At 41.4% G+C, this 20,872-nt stretch overlaps 1 protein-coding gene across 2 annotated transcripts in view; it reads left to right on the top strand.

Moving 5' to 3' along the window:
• LOC119647827 (protein I'm not dead yet) overlaps positions 1-20,011 on the top strand; it is a 136,958-nt gene extending 116,947 nt beyond the window's left edge. The window contains exons 7-16 of one of the 2 annotated variants that reach the window (XM_038049066.1): positions 11,067-11,181; positions 11,274-11,359; positions 11,422-11,547; positions 11,616-11,738; positions 11,978-12,187; positions 12,291-12,391; positions 12,459-12,545; positions 12,740-12,933; positions 13,005-13,142; positions 18,453-20,011. In XM_038049066.1, coding sequence (XP_037904994.1) covers positions 11,067-11,181; positions 11,274-11,359; positions 11,422-11,547; positions 11,616-11,738; positions 11,978-12,187; positions 12,291-12,391; positions 12,459-12,545; positions 12,740-12,933; positions 13,005-13,142; positions 18,453-18,587 — 1,315 coding nt within the window. In that variant the 3' untranslated portion in view covers positions 18,588-20,011. The remainder of the gene's footprint in view (positions 1-11,066; positions 11,182-11,273; positions 11,360-11,421; positions 11,548-11,615; positions 11,739-11,977; positions 12,188-12,290; positions 12,392-12,458; positions 12,546-12,739; positions 12,934-13,004; positions 13,143-18,452) is intronic. The other variant, XM_038049065.1, reaches the window with a different exon arrangement.
• Positions 20,012-20,872: the final 861 nt, after the last annotated feature.

Here is a 20,872-nt window from a genome sequence, read left to right as displayed (position 1 = left end):
TCCACATATGGTCACTATTTGATCAAGGCCAGGGAATCTGTAGCATGATTTCCAACTCGATATGTAACCAAATCTATGTTCAATCTCCTTCGTAGTGGTCTCTTCAATATACTTGCATTCATTGATGACCTGCACCCCAACCCTTGTCCGCTTCCTGCTCTGATACCTTATCTATTTGGCCCAAAAACCTTGTCGGTTCTTGAGTGCTATAATGAGATCCTGGACTTTTGTTTGAGAATCGAAGGATTTCTAAGTCCCCCATTGTGTTAATGGCCGACCGGACCAGTTGGAAAGCAACGTACTTCCACGGTGGTGGCCCACGGAACCCTCATTCTTGGGCAAATTACAAAAAGTATATGACTACGGTGAAGCAGCGTCTGATGAGTTGCGTCTGCCCTGGACGAAACCGCAAGTCATATAACGAGATCCTCGTTCTAGGATCTAATATGATTAAAATTCGCTTTCGGGTTGACGAGTTCTTAATCTCTTTTAACATTTCTAAGGAGAAGATTGTCTCTGATTGTCTCCATCTTTTGTACTTTTTTTCTTGGCCCCATGTTCTCCCTTTGAAGTCCGCATGATAGATGCTGAGTCCGCCAAACCTAGTGGTTCTGTTTTCTTAGGGCAGGAGCCCTCCAGCTTTATACTGTGCCCATTTCATTGCCATTGAGGGAACCTTACCCACGTTGGCTAGTACATCATACCCTTCCCTTTCGATGTGCCTTTGCTGCTTTTGTCCTGGGCCTTCCCATATGCTAACCTGACATTTTCTGTCACGGTCGGTTTATCCCTCTTCTCCCTGATGAATTCACAAAGGCCCATTATTTTATCACCAAGTGAAATAAATGCCATTTCAACTTAATTACTTCACCAACTTCACGAATTGAGGCAATATTCTTCTAACAAACACTATATCCTTCTGACGGTCGCTACCCTCTTGCCTCTGAAGATTCTAAATGGCCGCTGAGTCCAGTTCCACTCTCTCCTGCACACTTATAATATTAAATGCGACACAGGCCGATATATAAAAAACTCATTAAAACTCAAATATACCTAACTAGACTGGTTACACAATACGAAGATGAATTCTGTATAAAAGAATGAACGCCGAGTCGTTCCATTTCGTATAGGAGAGATATGCTGGAGCCATCGTATACGCTGTTAATAGTGGTCATCATGAATTGAATGCACATAATATTCCACCGAAATAATGACTTACCTATTAGTTAGGCAGTAAGACTCCTCTCAAAGCTCTTTTGCTTCCTATCACTGAAAAGGATAAATACTTTGTCTTAGTAATCTACCAAATAACGCCCAGGTGAGGACAGACACTCTGCTAACTTATACGGACTAAATTTAACTAAATTTCCTTCAAGTACTTACTCTTTGCAGTTTCATCCTTAATCTATCTTAGCCATACTACCAAAGAATGGTTTTTGAATGAAAATAACAGTGCTATTGTGATCGTTAAGGGAGATTTGACAACCGTTGATAATTTCTCCTATCTAGGGTCCAAAATCACAACCGATAACAACTACGATGATGAAATCCGCGCACGGTTGTTGTCAGCCAACAGAGCCTATTTCAGCTTACAGAAACTGTTTTGCTCGAAACATCTCACCATAGGGCCAAAGCTCTTACTGTACAAGACAATGATCTTGCCAGTCCTCATGTATTCCTCGGAAACTTGGGTTCTTAGCAAGAAAAATTGCGAACTCTTCGCCGCGTTCGAGAGAAGAATCCTCCGAAGAATTTTTGGCCCCCTTTTGGCTCAATAGGTTACGGTGGGCGGGTCACTCAATCCGTATGGGTGATGATGATCCCAGCCGGAAAGTCTATAAGGACAATATCTAAGGTAGAAAAAGAAGACGAGGTAGACCCTGCCTGAGATGGAGCGATGGCGTAGGTCAGGACGCCAGACAGCTTTTAGAGATATCGAATTGGTGGACCTCGGCACAAAACCGGGATGTCTGGAATTCCTTATTAAGGCAGGCCTAGACCGGATACCGGTTGTTGCGCCGTTGAAGATGATGATGATGCAGGAAGATTTGTAGGCCTTAGGAGTTTTAACAACACCTTACTTGAGGATGATTTGGAAATTTGATCGAATTGTTATTGGTAATATAGCTCAGAACTCGCCGTAGACCACTTACACATCGGCAGCAAACGTCGCATCAGGTCAACCATACCACGACCAACAGTAGATCTAGAGGTTGTGATCATAGACTGACGCCAGTTTCGTTTCTCCGAGCAGTTGACAGTCGCATATCTACATATATGCTCACAAAGAAGGAGAACTTCGACTCCTTAAGTCCAACTCGATCCGCTGTCACGATCTGGTTGCCATTTGGTAGATACAGATATCTTGAGCAATCCATCAAACGATATTAATGAACCACTTTAATCCCTGGCGGAAACAGAAAGTTCACTTTAACATCTCCAAAGGGGCGGAAAAATGGAAGCATATTGCACCGCCGTGCGAAGAAGTCGAGTAGGAGTGAATGGAGCGTAAAGAAGTACGGCGGGACTTGCCTTAACAAAGGAACTTGGTATTAGAATTGTAGCTATATTTTATCTCTCAAAGCGCCACCCCTGTAAATAAGGAAAACTGTTTCTATCACTCGGTTACTATTTCTGCTCACTTTTTAAATCCTGCAAAACTCATCCGCCCATCTTAGGTGAAATAATTATGGGACATCTGCGCTTTTGTTGCTATTATAGAGATAATGGCTACAATATTATCTCAATGCAAAAAATAACTTTTTGAAAGTTTAATAGATGAATGATGCTATCCTCAGCAAACCAAGAACATCTTTTTTGGATGAAGAAAGTTTGTTACCTCATTGTTCTCGTCATCCGATAGGGATTGGGCAACTTCAATAGCTTTAGAAAGGTTAGATTTGCATAGGCGTGTTGAGAAGATGACGGAAAGGTTGCACATTATCAAAAGGCGATTCCCAACAAAGGCGAAGAGTAATTTTTTAACATTTAAATAGCGAAAGATAGTTGTGGGGTAAAGGTTTGTCAGTGGTTTGAGTTCATTACATAAAAATGACAAGATGGACGTGATATCTATCTATCTATATCTATCCGTCATGTAGAGATCCGTCATATATATTTTGGCATTAAACAGCAGACAAGGATGTGGGATTAGAAGACACCGTTTTGTGACGTCATGAAAATGTTATTACCACGGGAAAAAATAGGAAAAGTATTGAAGATATCAGTACCACTTCCCAAAGCCAGCCTTTGCAAAACTTGAGATTGGAATGGCACCTTTGATCATGCATAAAAATCAATTTGTGGCATTTTGACCACGACACTGGAAATGTATTGCGTTTTTGATTATGGTTGAAAGTCAGCTCCTTCAGTCCTTTATCCCTGTGCGAAACTTGCCTTCACCTTTAAATTTGTTTTGCTGCTATAAGCTTATCTCTTTCAGAACGGAGACTATCGTTCTGGACGTACATACACTTTGTTGCCTTTGCATCAGTGCTGTGTCGAAAATACACAGTTAACAAGTCAGAATACCGGAAGCTCGTGCTTCGGGTATAAAGGTTTTGTGTTCATCTTATCTAAGAAATTTCAACGCACATTTTTCTACCCGTATACAGCTACAAAACTACGAGACATACGTACATATTACAGCCGTAGATGTTACGCTCACCCTAAACAAACAAACTGCCTATTTTCGAATACTGTACACATATATGCACGTATATAAATTGATCATACCCATATTTCCGTTTTACTCCTTATATCTATCTGAATTAGGCAATACCCGCAAAGTTCATTAGCACGCATATACTATATACCTACATACACACATGTCCCGTTGGAATAATTGATATTCATATACAAATGATTAAAGAACTAAAACAAAATAATTCTTTTCCACCCAATTCATACGAACCTACTTCGTTGTGGTATTGAAAAATTGATATGTGATGATGACGTCATGCAGGTTGTAGAGTGCACGAAATTCACAAAAAATTGTAAAGTTTTACCCCGTATAACTTTGTTAATAATAGTTGGATTTGACCAAACTGTGCATTATGTTCTTCATTACACGCATGGTAAATTTTGTACTTCTGGGATGAACTTAAGGGAGGTGCCGGGTAAATTTCTAAAATATGGAAATATACTATTATTAACTTTATTTGTGCAGAGATCGGAACCGGATATATTTTGAGGCCTAGATTTCATAGAGATGCACTATTGAGATTTTTTTCCGATTTTTCGGTTGGATAGGTTCTGAGAACGAGACCTGTTACACTTTTTGGGGGTCATATTTTGAGCCCTCACTCCCCTATTTTTCACCCAATATCAAATATTGAACCAGTTTCGAAAAGTACTAATTGAGACCTTTCATTTGATACCCCACATGGCCACATTTTATGAAAAAAAATGTTGCACCCTCCTTTCACATGTATGGGGAGCCCCCCTTAAACTTAACACAAAATGGCGTCAGTTGCTGCATGTAAAGGGAACGGCAGATCACATACTCCTACCAATTTTCATGACAATCGGTTCAGCCGTTTCCGAATAAATCGGGTGTGACAGACAGACAGACAGACGGACAGACAGACATCGAATCGATTCTAATAAGGTTTTGTTTCACACAAAACCTTAATAAAAATCAAGGAGGAAAATAAAGCCGCACTTCACACTCGAAAAAGTAGTGAAAAGTGACCTTGTAAATCCAGTCAAACTAAACCGTAGGTTCCCAGAAGTAAACAGTAACACGTGGTAGCCTGATGCTTCTCCACCGGGTTTGACAACGTGAGTGGAGCTCAGGTATATTTTAACAAATATCAACTGTTTAATCTTGTGAAAGTTCTGATTCCCTCTCTAAAAGTTGCCACAACTGACACGACTGACAGGAAAATGGAGAACGATTCGATTCACTCTTAGGTGGTCTATCTGCACTGGTCGCTTTTGGAGAGGAGTGTCAAATCATTTGGCTATCATTCTTGGAATTTGTCAGTAAATTGTCTACATAGATATATTTTGATATGTAAATCAATAGACAAGCAATTTCCCCAAGAGATCTTTCAGCCACTTATAGTTGACTCTTTATACTAATAGACACAGATATACATATTATCGTTCGATCACTTCGCTATAGAATTATAGAGAAGACTGAAATGATAAACATAACAAATACTGATACAAACTAAAATGTAAAACATTCACAGAATAATCATTTATATTCTGAATAATGTTGTCACATAAAGAACTTGTTTACGCTCATAAAAGCTTTTTCGTTCATTTGAAAAACAAACAGAGCAAAGAACACAAAATGATGATATAATATCCAATTTCTAAATATTTAGCATCACTCTCACGTTTGGTGGAATTCAATTCCTATCGTTCGCAATTTGCATTCCATCAAAATATTGTAGTGACTATTGGACACACCTCCTCATATCAACAATCGGACTGCGGTAGCTACAGTAGCAGAAGAATTAAAAGAGTCCACACTTAAGTGGCTGTAATTCAATTAAACTTCATTAGTTTCCCACTTGAAGAAATGTGGACAAATGTTATTTGGAAGTTCCAAATAAAACAGTTGGTCATAAATGATACGTTTCTCTTCTGTAATTAACAATAACAGGTTTCCTGATATAGAAGATACAACGATTGGTATTTTCCCATTTAATGCGCAATATCGTCTTGCAGGTTCGTGGAAGTAGCTTGAATTGCATTTCACAGTTTTGATCGTTTATGGTTTCCAATTACGAGGTCTTTGCACTTTCAGGTTTCCAATGGGTTTGATTTCCTTGAAGTACTTGCGCCATATGACATTCTGTGAAAACCATATTAATAAAACATGGGAAAACGTACATATACTCATCATCGACCAGCGGGGAAACCAACAAAGCAAAGTATGGTCTCAGTCCAAGGCAGGTCATCCAACGTTCGCTTTTGCCAACTACAATAGAATGTTGTTTGGTCGCCCCACAGCACATACTCATCACACTTCCTTGACCTCATTTCTCTATAAGTCCTCTTAATGACACTTCATATTCTGCACAAAAACCAAGTAAAGACAGATTCTTCAATTAAATTTCCCGAATATTATCCCTACATCAGCCCTGTGCCTGAATAACTCCTCCCTTTGACTTAATGTGGAAATTTACAAAACTACTGGAAAGAACCTCCCAAATGTCATAATTACAGGCTTCCCAAACAAATGGACTGCTTTAAAGTTATTCAAAACCTTTATCCAAAAAGTCTTATGAAAGATATTCAATCAACATTAAGTGGCATTTTGATATAAAATTTTTCAAATTTCGCAAATCATTTGGCAGAACACTGGCATAATTATTGTTTGTCTACCAGGAACCAGGGTAGTTCGTTTGGCAAAGACGATCCCAAATCCACTTAAGAAAGGAAGAGGGAAGAATCAGTATAACCTGATTGGCCGTGTAACAGCCTGGAATCTCGTGCAGAAAATCTCACTTGCTATATTGATAGTTGCCACACAATACTTCAAGGTATCAATCGTTCCACTGAAGTAGGAACTCTCCTTTGAATCATAGGTTAAAAGTTCACTCACTCCCTGCTTTTCGTAAAAAATCTGTCAAAATGGAAAGAAATGCGTAAGGCTCCTCAATAACTGTATCGAGAGTTTCCAGAATGCTCACTTTCTGAAACTCTCTCTTCTCGCTCTTATGGCGTAGAATACAAAAATATTCTGGTAAGCTTGGTGTTAGTAGAAACGAATTACACGTCAGGTTGCTGTTGACAGTTCGTTAGGCAAAATCTTATGACTTACGGATTGATTTCAGGTAGGATTTTGATTTGAATAGTACGTTTCAATGCACTATCGGATTTTCCCTATATAAAAAACAGATGCACCCAGTAAAGGAAGCGTTCCTTAAAGTCGACACAGTTGGCGTGATGAGTGATCTAGAAGTCAAGGTAGATTCTGATCAAACATTGCGCGAGAATGTGTTCGGGAGGAGAGAGCTTGATGTTGATGATCGAAGGTTTGTAGGTTAGGCTCGAGCCCAAGGCTTCTCATACGGTCAGTCGGGTTTCAGCTGACAGGTCACAGATATAATCAGATCAACCATATCGGGGTCAGCAGTTTTCTGGATATAACCACCAAACCGGACGCCAAAATCTGATATTACCTCTCTTCGCGTATGTGTCGTGATCGTATATACTCTCGATAACTAGAAGCTTCAGTACCGCAAATTTAACACCTGCCGGTTTCGCGATCTGTACGAAAACCTTAATTTTCGCACATGGCGAAACAATCTGCCAGAAAATATTGGTAGGCACTGGGCAAGTATCAAATATACTTCACCTCTAGCCGTAGTCAAACTGTTGGTCGGATTAATTGTGGAAACGTCGAAGATTAAAAAACTTAAGTAGCTGAAATTTCTGCTCTCACTGCAAGTAGTGAAAAAAGGCAGAATTCCAATACCGCATCAGAAACAGGCTTACTAATGGTCGAAAATTTGTCGATGCTCTGGTAGGCTTCTCATCCGCGCAGCTTCTTAAGTGGAAGGAGCACTCCTCCACAGTTCCTAGTCGGTATATGATATTCAGAGAAGTTCAATATCTCATAGATCAAATAGCTGTTCGACATAGCAGGCGGATATATGTAGGCTTTTCCAAACAGAGTGAAACAATCTCGACCATCAATGCATTGAAACACAGTAAAGCCAGGGTTCTGCTCCCTGCAATCCCTTCGGAATTACAATTTTCACTTCTTCGAAAATCTTCAAATATGGGGCTTTCCCAAGAAATAGAAAAACGGGATGTTCATCAAGAAACGTGAGAAATGCACCCGGATGAAGTGCAATAATTGGAGAGGTATTCGGTTACACCCTGAACCCCGCCTTTTTGTGGGAGGAGGACCTCACTCTGGATGCACCTCTATTGGATGCAGTACATGAAAAGTGACTGCCATTATACTATCACTCAAAAGCTCCCAACTGTGAATTCCCTTTCCTGCTATTTGATGGTTAAGTTAGCTTTCCTGAAATGGGTTTTCCATTTGCGATAGTATAGCGGGGTAAAGCAAGGTCTTGGGGTTGGCTTTGGCCCGCTATTGAATGTTTCGTTCACATCGACTTAAGCTTGTTAAGTTTTGTACGAAAATTTTGTAAGAAGTGCCCGACGTCGTAGTGGCGTCGTCGTGGATATTGGATCTGCTCCATGATGATTAGTCTGACTAGATTACGTAGAGATCTTCCTGTTGGATACAGTGGGAAAGCAGATAAAGATACTCCCCAACAACAAGCTGTAACCCATACCCAACTATACGGTGGTTGGGCGCATCAAACACCGTAGTAAATTTGGCAAAAGACGCTCTAAATTCTAGTGGTTGCTGTGCCGTGTTACCCTTACATGTCACAAACGCATTCAGATTGTTGCCTATTGCCCCAAGGGAAAAGCTCCCTTCTCGTTTTTATTCGAAAGATAGACTGCTGCTCCAGAATCATGTTCTGTTTTTGAGCCACTTGAGCCCTCTACTGTGTCTTCTATCATCATCGTCTGGAATGCTTGATCTTGCCGTTGCAAAAGAGGCTACAATTGTCAGCTTTGACGATGACCTGTTTGTAGATTTTGCCTTAAAGCACCCAGAGGATGCATAGGCCTACCTGACGGAAACAGTGAAAGCGTTAAAGTCTTGACCTGGGAAGAGCTGGGCTGATGCTGGCGGGGGAGCCTTAATGTCGAATCGTAGAAAACAAAACTGTGAAGGTGAAAGTCGGTGGACTTTCAGTCGTGTCTAAGCCAACTATCAAATAGCTACGTGAAATAATTCACGTCAAACTGGCTTCAGAGAATACCTAGTGCCTATGTGCGGAAAGGTAGCGTGCTGTACTAAGCAAAACATATGGAATGGCACGCTGAACGCATTGTCGAATTGTCCTCAATGCAGTGGCGTACTGGAGAATCTGGAGCATATGATGAGATAAATCTCCGGGTCCAAATGATATAATGCTAGTTATGCTACAGAAGCAGCAAGAAAGCTGTGGTTTGTCGAAATTTACCGGAGTTGTACCTCTTTGGGATACGTATCACACTCTTGGAGACAAGGGTGCGTGGTTTTCATACCGAAAGCGGGTAGGCCATGAGTCTGCGAATGACTTTGGACAAATCAATCTCACCTTTTTCTTTGAAGGCCCTAGAGTGCGCTCTGGACATGCACTTAAGGTTATGGAAAGAACGCCTTTCTCAGAGTATCAACACACGTACCTCAAAGGCGAATCTACAGAACCCGCTATCCATCAGCTAATTGGCATGGTGAGCGGTCACTTCAGTGCAAGCAGGACACTATAGCTGCTTCCTGCATATAGAGAGCATTCCACAACTTTAGTACCAATACTATCAAGGAAGCCTTAACCATTATTGGATTCGACGGGTATCTTACGCATTGTATAATATCCATGCTAAAAATTAGAATAATCCAGTCTGATCTAGGAGGTAGCACACACAACGTTATCTTCTCTGCGGTGCTCTGGTTGAGGGTGATGGACGAAATTCTACGGATATTGGACAGGAGCGGGATGAAAGTGGTGACGGTTGCCGACGACTTAGTGATATTGGTGTTTTTGGTGGTGATATTTCCCTTGATTATAAACGACATCATGGAAGGCACTTTCGATAAGGTGTTCCTGCGGCCCGGGGCCCGGGGTTAAATAAGACATAGAAGGTTATGCTTGCAAGAGGATCTTGACAAAGAAATGGGGTCCGGCAGAGGATAGTTCTCTAAGTATGCACAGCCGTGGTACGTCTCATTCTAACGTACGGTTCCATTGTGTGGTGACAGGCGCTGAACAAAAAGGACAATAGAACAAAGATAATAGGATTCAAAGAACAGCGTGTGCAGGTGTTACCAGAGCTCTGCAAATCTACCTGTCAGATGCTCTCAATGTACTCCTACGCCCCCTCCCCCTAGACATCCACATCGAATACACTGTAGTGCATGGTGCTTTCAGACTACGTGAGTCCGGATGATGGATGATGATTGTAATAACATCCTAGATAAAGTACCTTGGGAACTCTGGGCACTCTCACGGTCTATGCCACACGTACGCTAAACTTAACGAGAAACTTCGCTGTGGACTTTCCAACCATGGCAGACTGGAAGGCGGCGGTATGTTGCAAAGTTATAACACAGTATTCTTCCCGCATCGCCAAGGAGGATTTGCCCCGCCTAAAACAAAACCCGGTCGCCAGAAATACAAGATTACGGCATTCTGCATGGGTCGCTAGCCTATAGAAAACCATGTCACTAGACTCGGAGTACCCTATAATTTACATTATCGAAGCTGCGGAAAAGAGGGAAACCCCCAGGCACGTCCTTTGCGACTGCCTGCCAGGCTATGGACACTGGGCAAACCATTTCTTGAGGATCTCAGAGAGATCTCTAGCTGCAGCTTGGGAAGGGTGTTTTCCTTATTGAGTGCTATGGACTCTGAAGATCTGAGCCGGTTGGACTCTACCCCCTTGCTGTTACCGCAGCGGTCTTAGGAGTTTATGGTGTCAAAACGGCACGCCACAGTGCTAATTGGACTCCTGGGAGCCGTCACCGAGACCTAGCTACCTAGCCATCCTCCGCAATTTGGGGTGGAGAAACCTGGGCGTGGTTTTTAATGCGTGCAAATCTCATACGCACTCGCTGTAGCTCAGACATTTGTCCGGCTGGACTGGCGCGAATATGTCTTTCTAAGGTTTTAAAACCTCCGAACAAAAACAAAAAAAAATATGTAGAAGGAGACAGAATGAAAGACGATGAAAATATCGTCATTTCAGGGTATACTATGTCAGCTATGTCTGATAGGTCCAGGTTTTTCGATTTCCTTCTCGTCGATTATCTCGATATGAATAGGTAAGATGGTGGTAATAGGTATGGGGCCGAGTGTTGCTGGATGATGAGATGTCCGGGCATTAGAGCTTCTCAATGAAGTCCATTTTTATTTCGCACACAACTGTAGGGACTATATTAGAAAGAATACATAAAATACCAAGATATCTTAGTTTTTTTTTGTGAACTAGTACATCCGACTGTAATCATGCTTTTTACCAATTTTTCCCAGGCTACATTTTGGCTTAATGGCTGTGACAATGTTTATTTCAATGTGGATTTCAAACACAGCAGCAACGGCAATGATGTGCCCCATCCTGGTAGCCGTACTTGAAGAACTTGAAGCGGTAAGTCTGAGAACCCAATTAAATCTTAAAGAGATAAAAAGTTGCTTGGAACAATTGTAAGAATAATATTCGAAATCGTAATTAATTTTCAGCAAGGACTTGGCAAACTTTATGTCGAAAGAAGTCCAAAGAAAGCTGAAGAAGAAGGAATGCTGCGGCAAACAAAGACCGAAGAAGAGTAATATCTTATTAACAGTTTATTTATGTCCCTGTATCTACTTAAAAAAAATCCCCTTTCAGGCCACCATATCCATCAAAAGCTACAATCTGTTATTTCTGCGGAGCGGCATATGCAGCATCTTTGGGAGGCTGTGGTGCTATAATTGGATCTGGTACCAATTTAACTTTCAAGGGTATCTACGAAAGGTATGTTTAATAAATTCAGTTCCATTGCGTTTTTAGATGTTGATCTTTATTGTGTTCTGGTTTTGTAGTCGGTTTCCAGACTCACCTGGTCTAGATTTCCCAAGATGGATGTTCTACAATGTACCGCCGATGCTTATTTATACATTCTTATCATGGGTTTACCTTCAATTTGTATTCATGGGTCTATTCAGGTGAGTACAGTGGAGCAAGTAATCGATCTTGCTTTCATTTTTTTATAATTAATAAATAATGATAGCTCCTCGAATGAGTAGAATTTGTTTTACTATCATATCAGATAAAGGAAGTTTTTTTTTTGTAAATCCCAGAATGTACTAAGAAGGATTGTTATATTGCAATGGCGAACTAAGTTCTCAGAGAGACGCAGCTGGAAATCTTTTAACGTTAAAAATGTCATTCCAAATGTTTTCAGACCAAACAGCCCCGAAGCTAAAGCTGCGAATATTGGCAAAGCTGGTGAAGAAGTCGCTAGAAATGTAATCATTGCAAGATATAAAGAATTAGGAAAAATGACAGCCCACGAGAAAAGTGTTGCAGTTCTCTTCATTATCTCCATTATCCTCTTCTTCACAAGAAAACCAGGCGTATTTCCAGGTTGGGCCGAATGGATCGCACCCGGAACGTAAGTTTTCAATTTCTTATGTGTAATAAGTGTAATTAAAGTATTTAGTTTTTTAATAATAGGTACGTATAGTTACTAACAATGTCTTCTTGTTTATCTATAGAAAAATCAAGGATGCCACCCCAGCTATGTTCATGGTCATCACCTTGTTCATTCTTCCCGCCAGCTTCAGTTTCTTCAAATTCTGCAAAGGCACTAAGCCATGTTAGTATGGAAATATGAGGTCCCATTATTTGAATCCCACCAAAATTATATTTTTCCACCCTTATAGCGGACTTGCCCACTCAACCCTCAACTGCCTTGATTACATGGAAATTCGTCCAATCGAAAACACCCTGGAGTTTGATTTTCTTGCTCGGTAAGTATTAAGTTTATCCAAATAAGGCAAACAAAGGATAATTTTATCTCGTTTCCTGATGGTGATGTGAAATCAATTTGGGGAAACGTCGAAACAAAAGTACTCGAAAAAGGTTTCTTTAGTCCTTCCTCGAGATATCTAAGACATAAAACGTTTGCATCTCTTCAATGCTCATGGAATCTACTTTATTTCAGGTGGAGGTTTTGCCTTGGCTGAAGGTGGTAATGAATCTGGAATGTCACTACTTCTTGGAAATGCGTTGACAGGCTTGAAATCACTACCACCCATGCTCCTACTGTTCCTCGTGTGCCTTACCGCCCAGTTCTTGACTGAATTCACATCAAACGTAGCTATCGCCAATATTATGCTTCCTGTCTTGGCTGAAATGGTAAGTACATATTGCAAAGTACGCCTTCTTTTTTGAACGCAGAAATTAATCTTTTGCAAATTTATTTGCAGTCCATTGGTATCAGGAGGCATCCACTATACTTGATGTTCCCAGCAGCTCTTTCTTGCAGTTATGCATTCCATTTGCCCGTCGGAACCCCACCAAATGCTATTGCTGCTGGATATGTAAATATTCGATCAAAAGATATGGTAAGAACTTTCCCCATACAAAATGTTTATACTTTGATAGGTTAACAAAGAAATTATGAAAGAACAATAATTCAAGCACTAACTTTATGGATAATTTCAATACTTGCGTCTTTTTCGTGGGTCTCCTTATATCCGTTTTATAATTCACACCGTTTTTCTGAAGGACGTCTAAATTATCTTTGCAACCTGTTGAGCCGGATTTCATCCACAACCACACGGTCATAGTATCACTCATAGATTTCGCCGTTATGTAGGATACGCAATCGTCCATCCTCATGTTGAGTACCAAAAATTCTTCGGATTATTCTTCTCTCGAACGCGGCCAAAAGTTCGCAATTTTTCTTGCTAACAACCCAAGTGTCCGAGGAATACATCAGGACTGACAACATCATTGTCTTGTATAGTTTTTGTAAGCTGAAATAGGCTCTGTTGGCTGACAACAACCGTGCACCGATTTCCTCATCGTAGCTGTTATCGGTTGTGATTTTCGACCCTAGATAGGAAAAATTTTCAACGGTTTCAAAGTTGTACTCTCCTATATTTATTCTTCCCGTTTGACCAGTGTGGTGTGATGTTGTTGGTTAGTTATTATAGTTTTTGGTGCCATACATTTTGTCTTGCCTTCATTGAGCCCAAGATCTCGCGCCGCCTGCTCGATCTGGATGAAGACAGTTTGTACGTCTCGGGTCGTTCTTCCCATAATGTCGATATCGTCAGCATAGGCCAGTTGTTGGGTGAACTTAAAGAGGATCGTACCCCTCGCATTTACCTCAGCATCACGGATCACTTTCTCGAGGGCCAGGTTAAAAAGGACGCATGATAGGGCATCCCATTGTCGTAGACCGTTGTTGATGTCGAAGTGTCTTGAGAGTGATAATGCTGCTTTTATCTGGCCTCGCACATTGGTCAGGGTAAGCCTAGTCAGTCTTATTAATTTCGTCGGGATACCGAATACTGACTATACTATCATAGGCGGCTTTAAAGTCGATGAACAGATGGTGCAACTGTTGTCCATATTCCAACAGTTTTTCCATCGCTTGCGGCAGAGAGAAAATCTGATCTGTTGCTGATTTGCCTAGTATGGGCCAATGGTGTTCTGAGAGTATGGGGCTATCCGGCCTAGCAAGATAGTGGAGAATATCTTTGACACATTACTTCGGGCTAACCCTCCCGTTCTCCCGGCTTTGGGAGCCTTCAAGTCAGGAAATCACTTTCACCAACGGGAGGGGAGGGGAGGAAGAGAGTTGTTAATTTAGGGAACCCCTTGCAATCCGGTCCCTCCGCCGGTCGAGTTCAATTTTCTTAGCAATAAGAAGAGCCCGATCATAATGCGCAACACTACTCCAGCTGCCAGCGCTCTTCAGCATCTCTCTGACAATGTTGTCTGGAGAGAGCACCCCTGTGCTTACATAAAGCTGCTGACGAAAACCGTCCCACCATTCGAAAGAGAAAAAGGTGTGTTCAGCATCATCTGCCACTCCATTGCAGAACACACAATCAGGAGATAGCGCCTTCCCAGCCCTATGCAAGTAAGACTGAAAACCTCCATGCCCGCTTAGAAGTTGGGTAAGGAAGTAATCAATCTCACCGTGCATTCGGTTCAGCCACGGATCTAAATTGTCGATGAGCCGTGCAGTACATCTGGCCCTCGGCTCTCTTTGGCAAAAGAGTTACCACTCGAGAAGGGTGCCTTAACGTTCTTCACGGGCAACCATCTCTCTTCAGTTTTCGCCCTTACGGCGGTAGATAAGGTGGGCAATGGGGATCACTCCTGCGATCACCATTACCGCCGGTACTGAGACAGTCCGACAAGCAAACGCCACTTGCAAAGCTCCCCGTCTCTGCACTTGGGCAAGGCGTTTACGATGTACCTCCTTGTCAAGAGCATCAGCCCATACCTCCGCGCCATAGCGCAAAACCGGCTGCATTGCCGGACGTCTCCTAGTTGATATAGGGCCCCCAACATTCGTCATTAGCCGACTCAGACCGAGACTCCAGCTGCAGACCTGTCCGCTGCCGCTTTGATTTGCTCGAAGAAGCTCATCTTCGAGTCGAGCATTAAACCGCTGATTTTGACTCTATAGTCAACTCACCAATCGATATGGGATGCAGGGTCGGGATTTTCTTTCTGGTCAAGAACTACTTCGGTTTTTTCCAGCGCAAGACTGAAACATGAGCAGTCATCCATCCGCTTACCCGTCGCATTAATATGCTAAATCTACTTTGCGCTTGTTCAACAGTACGTCCGGCAACACCTGCCGCAACGTCCTCTGTATAACCGACCAGGACCCCGAAAGGTCGGGCATATCGAATCACAGCAAACTAACGTAGGAAGCGTTCCAGAGGCCCTAGGATGGATCCCTGTGCTACCCGCGACGTGATTTTCATTCTCCTCTGGCCCTCTAGCGTCTCATAGAGCAGAAAGCGGTCTTTCAGATAATTCCTCAATGTCCGCAAGGGGTAGCTTGGCACGTGAAATGAGTTTTCTAATGTGCCTAGCATATCTGTCCATCTTAGGGAATTGAAGACATTTCTGACATCAAGCGTTATGGGGAGCGTCGAGATCGACGGATGTGTGCCTAGCCTTGATAAACCGCATCTACGACCTCCATAATAGCATCCACTGTGGATCTCTCTGTTCTGAAACCGAACTGCCTTGGGGATAAGTCCGCGGCAGCGCAGATCGCTTCAGTGACTCTACTCCTGATGAGCTTCTCGAGCACTTTCCCGGCCGTGTCAAGCACACAGCGGTCGATATGCAGATGGGAGCTCCAGATCTAGTTTTCTCTTGTTGATTAACGCGAGTCTGGTCACCTTCCAGCGACAAGGAAAAATGCCCCTCTTCAAGCAAGCTTTGAACGCCCCAAGCAGCAAGTCTGGCCGGTGGTGCAACACCAGTCTGTAGACTTCCACCGGGATGCCATCAGTACATGGCGCCGTTTTGTTTTTCATAGCGGGAACCGCTTCTTCGAACTCTCTCATTGTGAAAAGGGGGCAATCCCCGACGCTTTCCGCGCTTTCGTCATCAACCAGTACAGGATGTCTGGGGAATAATGCCCCTACAATGCAGTCCATCTGGTCGCAGAGTCTCGATTTTCCGGGTAACAAGCTTATAGCCAAGCCCCCACAGGTCCTCATTCACCTCGTTGACAAGGTTCTGCCAGCCGCGAGCTTTGCTTTTATTTATCGCGCTGTGGAGTTTCCTTTTTGCTGATCTATACTGTGCCTTTATGGCACATGCCTCCTCGTTGGACTCTCATAGTATTGTCCTTAGTAGTTCGTTAAAAACGTACCTTTTCGTACTCTTAGTTCACACTTTCATGAGTGATTAGAGCACTAAGAGCGCCATTTAAATTTCAGTGCTAACGGAGGAATTTGTATTCTAGGCTGAATGCCAAATATCAACTGTGAATGCGTTTCTGAATCAAAATAGGTTGGCAATCTTGAACGAGTGTAATGCTGACCGCATGGAAAGTGAACCCTACTGTTGCTCAAAAGCTCTAACTTGTTCGGGACGTGCGATCGTGCCCCTACTGTTAATCAAAATCTCCAACTTGCTCGGGACGTGTCATCGGAATACTATTTCGAATAGAAACTGAGTCTGCGCACAGACCAGTTACCGGTGGAGTTAATCACAAGGTGAAAGTCGCAATTGATAGAATAGATCATGCATGGAGGACGGGAGATAATTCTATTGTTGATTACGTCATTCTTCTATCTCTCTCCAGGAACTCTTGACGAGAATAGTAGATGAAGAGTATAGGGTTCTCGGGAAGTTCTAGAAAAGCGCATTTCAGCGGACCGTATACGATGACGCATAGTTGTAGTTAGCGCGCTGTGCTCCATCAAAGGGTGAATGACAACTATCGGGTAAAATGAATATGCTACCACAGAGTCATGCTTTTAATTTCCTCCTATATATGTATATCTAGGTTTCTGATTCAGTTCTTGCCCTATTTCAGACAATGTTTTTAAAGAGCGCGATTCACACGCACCCACCGTACCTGATTATTTATTTCCTCAGGTGCTGGAATGGAATGCGCCTTACAATGAGGTCGACATTACCAGGAGCAGAAAAACCAGTGATTGTTAATATTTGAATAGGATGTAAAATATGAAACCTCAAAAAAAAAGTTATTGCTTTTTCATCAAGAAATCTTCTCCGTTAACATCCACAAATTTCATTGTTAGTTGCATCTAATGTGTAACATAAGTTATTATCCTGAAGGCTATCCAGAGGGCTAATCCAATAACTTAGTCGAAAGTGGTAAAGTTGACCGTGCAGGTCCGCCAGCATGCGCTTGTGTTAGCCAAGCTCGGAGGATCTTTCCGATACTTTAGTCCCTTTCATATCATTAACCAAAATTTCGCGTGTCATGACTCCAGCGCGTTGGAACCACACCAAAAACTGTAATACAAAAAAAGGAATATTGGAAGATATTTTGCAAACTGTCGGTTCGAAGCTGAAAGTAAAAAAAACACAAAAAGAACGCGCGGGAGTTGTTGAAAAATACGTGCCTTCTGGCTCAGATCTTAATAAGATGGACCAGTCCCTAATCCCTCTCGACATATTCTAAAAGGGTTTAGAGTGGGAGGGATCGGCAAGGGGAATCCATACTCATATTTTAGTGAAACGAAGTGTATCGATCATAATAAAGTAAAAACAACACAAACATTAATTAATATGAAACTAGAAAAAATAATATAGAAATAAAATAACAAAAATAATGAAATAAATAAAGCGAAAATACATTTCTGGCTGCACACAGTTCAGGTTTTTCATCATTTTTTCAACAACGTTTTACCCGAACTTCATCTCGAAATTCCTCACAAGAATTCTTACCAAATCAGATATCCATGTCTGTCCCACAATGACACAAAATTGTATCGCCCCCGCACAACAGGAGTAACTTTAAATTGCCTTTTTGCCGCTGGCAAATGCATCTTATCGCATGTAGTAACAGCAAAAAAACCAAGCTGCACTGCAAATAGTGCGGTGCATATTAGTTAATTTCACCGCTTTACTTACAAAAAAATTTCTCTACTGCCTGCACCAATCCGGTAGGAAGAAATGCACTTAATGTCATGCTAACATGGGCATGTATATAGTAGGACGATGCAATTTATGAGAAATGAGATAAAATCAATAATCATTTTGATATTCGAATATATAGAATTATGTAACGATTAAATAGGGTTTACGATTTCGGAGGATTTTAACGGGATGGGATTTTGGAAGTTTTCAAATCTTTAATCAAAAATTGAAATTGAAATGCATAAAATTTAATGAATATCTTTCATTCATTGCAGGCAATTGCTGGAATTGGACCAACCATTTTCACTTTGATTGTTATTTGGTTGACATTCCCAACGTGGGGAGCTGTTGTATATCCCGAGCTAAACGAATTCCCCGACTGGGCCTTGCCACTAAATAAAACGGTGTAATGACAACACTCATCCACGGATCCAAAAAGGACAATTTGGATCAATTTTAATTTTTTAGACTAAAAGTAAATTAGAAAATATTATTTTGTTTGTTTTCCTAAAATTTTCCAGGCGACCCCTTGAGTGTCAAGTGGAGTAAATGGTTCTATGTTAGCTTAGCCCAGAAGTCAGCCATTATTGTGTGATGTAATCTGATATTATGAGTAAGAGCCCTTGAATATTACAGTTGGGGAACGAGGCTTGATTTTTAGAAAGCTCCAAAAACGACAAAAAAAATAATTCCACACAACAGACTTTAAAATCTATCTGGCCTAGGCTCTCTGCTATGTCAAAATTAGGTTTTAAGTTCGAATATTTGTTTTTTTTATTTTTGCTAGAAAATCAAAAATTGTCAACAGTATGAATAATTTATTCTTGCTCAATAGTTCAATTACTTTTAAGTTTACGGGCAAACTGTTTAGGTTTAGACATTTTGTTTTATTCTTATTGTTTCGATAGTAATTTAAGGAACGAACGTGCACTTATGTAGTTAAAAAAGATACGCGGTTTCATTAAGTGTTAGAATCAACAAGAAACTATTATATGGGCATAGATTTTCACAACTACAAGTGTAGAGTGAAAGCATAGAGAAACTTGTGATACATTCATCATCATCTTTTCTGTCTCTAATTTATCGAAAATCAATGCATTTTTATAAAGCCATAAAGATACATGTGGTTTTGCCGTGAAATAGCTAAATAGACAAAGAACTGGAAGTAATTGAAGGAGGAAGGCTTTGTGTAGCTGTTCATCTATTGAGGGTCTGTGCAATCATTTGTAAAGTGTGAAGACATACTGAGAAGTTTCTGCACAACTAGATGGCACACAATATCCTTTGTTAGAAGAAAAAAACTCCCACTTCAGCCATATCAACAGCATAAATATTTTATAAATTAGCGCAAAGCAAATGTATTTAAGGCAGAAGATAGAAGGTTGTTGCCGCCTCTGCATTAATTCAAATCACTAATAAAATGCCTTTGATAAAGTCTAGAAATGAGAAAAGCATTACTGTCTTCCGATATATGTACACAACCGTAGCAAAAGGATTTCAATGTAGGAAATGTTTTTGAAAAGATATTCGCATGTGTCGTAAAGGATGTTATACATATATTTTGTTAAATGCATTTACACACATTGTTAAACATGTTTCAGACGTATTTACGATTTGAACAGGATCGATATTTGCCGAAGCACATTCTGTTACATTACAAAGCACAAAAATTTACACTTTCTGTTCGAACGACGCGCAAATACATTAAAGTTAGAATAAGAGATTTGTCTCTAATTAGAAGAGAGAAATGTTTTATTTTTGTATAGAATAAAATTAGAGAAATACTGAAAATGTTCAATATGACGAAGTTTGGTAAATAAAATGGTAAATAATATTGCATTGGTCCTCATTTTTCCTAAAAGGAACCGATATTACGAAGCCATGAAAGGAGCCTCGGACAGGATGGATTTTACAACGACCAGCTCGGCAACGACAACGGATTAAGGATTTCTGCATTTTTTCATGGAACGTGTGCTCCCTGTACAGACCGAATGCTGCTGAGCAGCTAGTCGATACCCTATCTCAATATATGGCTGCTGCAACAGCGTTGCAAGCGATGCGATGGAGAGTGACCGGTTTCCTGGAGAAGAGTCGCTACACCATATATTATAGCGGCCATCCAGTAAACCATGTGCTCGGAGTAGGTTTCTTAGTCAGCCAAAAAATGAAACCTGCTGTTATAAGCTTTAAAAATATAAGCGAAAGGCTATGCACTCATAAACGTCCACGCCCCTACAGAGGATACTGCAGAGTCGGAGAGGGATACCTTCTACGAGGCAGTTGAACGGACCCTCGAAGTCTGTCCCAAGTATGATATCAAAATCATACTAGGAGTTTTCAACAGTCAAGTTAGGACGGAGCCCGTATTCAGGCGATACGTCGGCTCCCATAGTTTACATAGGGATACCAATGATAACGGATTGCGGATTATCCAGTTAGCAGTATCGCACGAAATAATTGTTGGAAGTACCTGGTTTGCGCGGAAAGTGGTCTACAAACATACGTGGGCCTCTCCAGACGGGACCACTTTCAATCAAATTGTCAAATTGACCACGTGCTGATTGAACGCCGCCACCTCTCAGCATTGATGAATATCAGAACCTATAGGGGGACCAATATAGACTCGGATCTAGTTGGCATGGTGCCCCGAGCTCGAATTACGACACCGCCTACAATCCCCTCTTACAATCAGATG

Source organism: Hermetia illucens, chromosome 2 (assembly GCF_905115235.1).
Source record: "Hermetia illucens chromosome 2, iHerIll2.2.curated.20191125, whole genome shotgun sequence".
NCBI classification, from domain to species: Eukaryota; Metazoa; Arthropoda; class Insecta; order Diptera; family Stratiomyidae; genus Hermetia; species Hermetia illucens.
The sequence above is the reverse complement of the archived record's forward strand: the minus strand, read 5'-3'. Positions and strand labels throughout refer to the sequence as shown.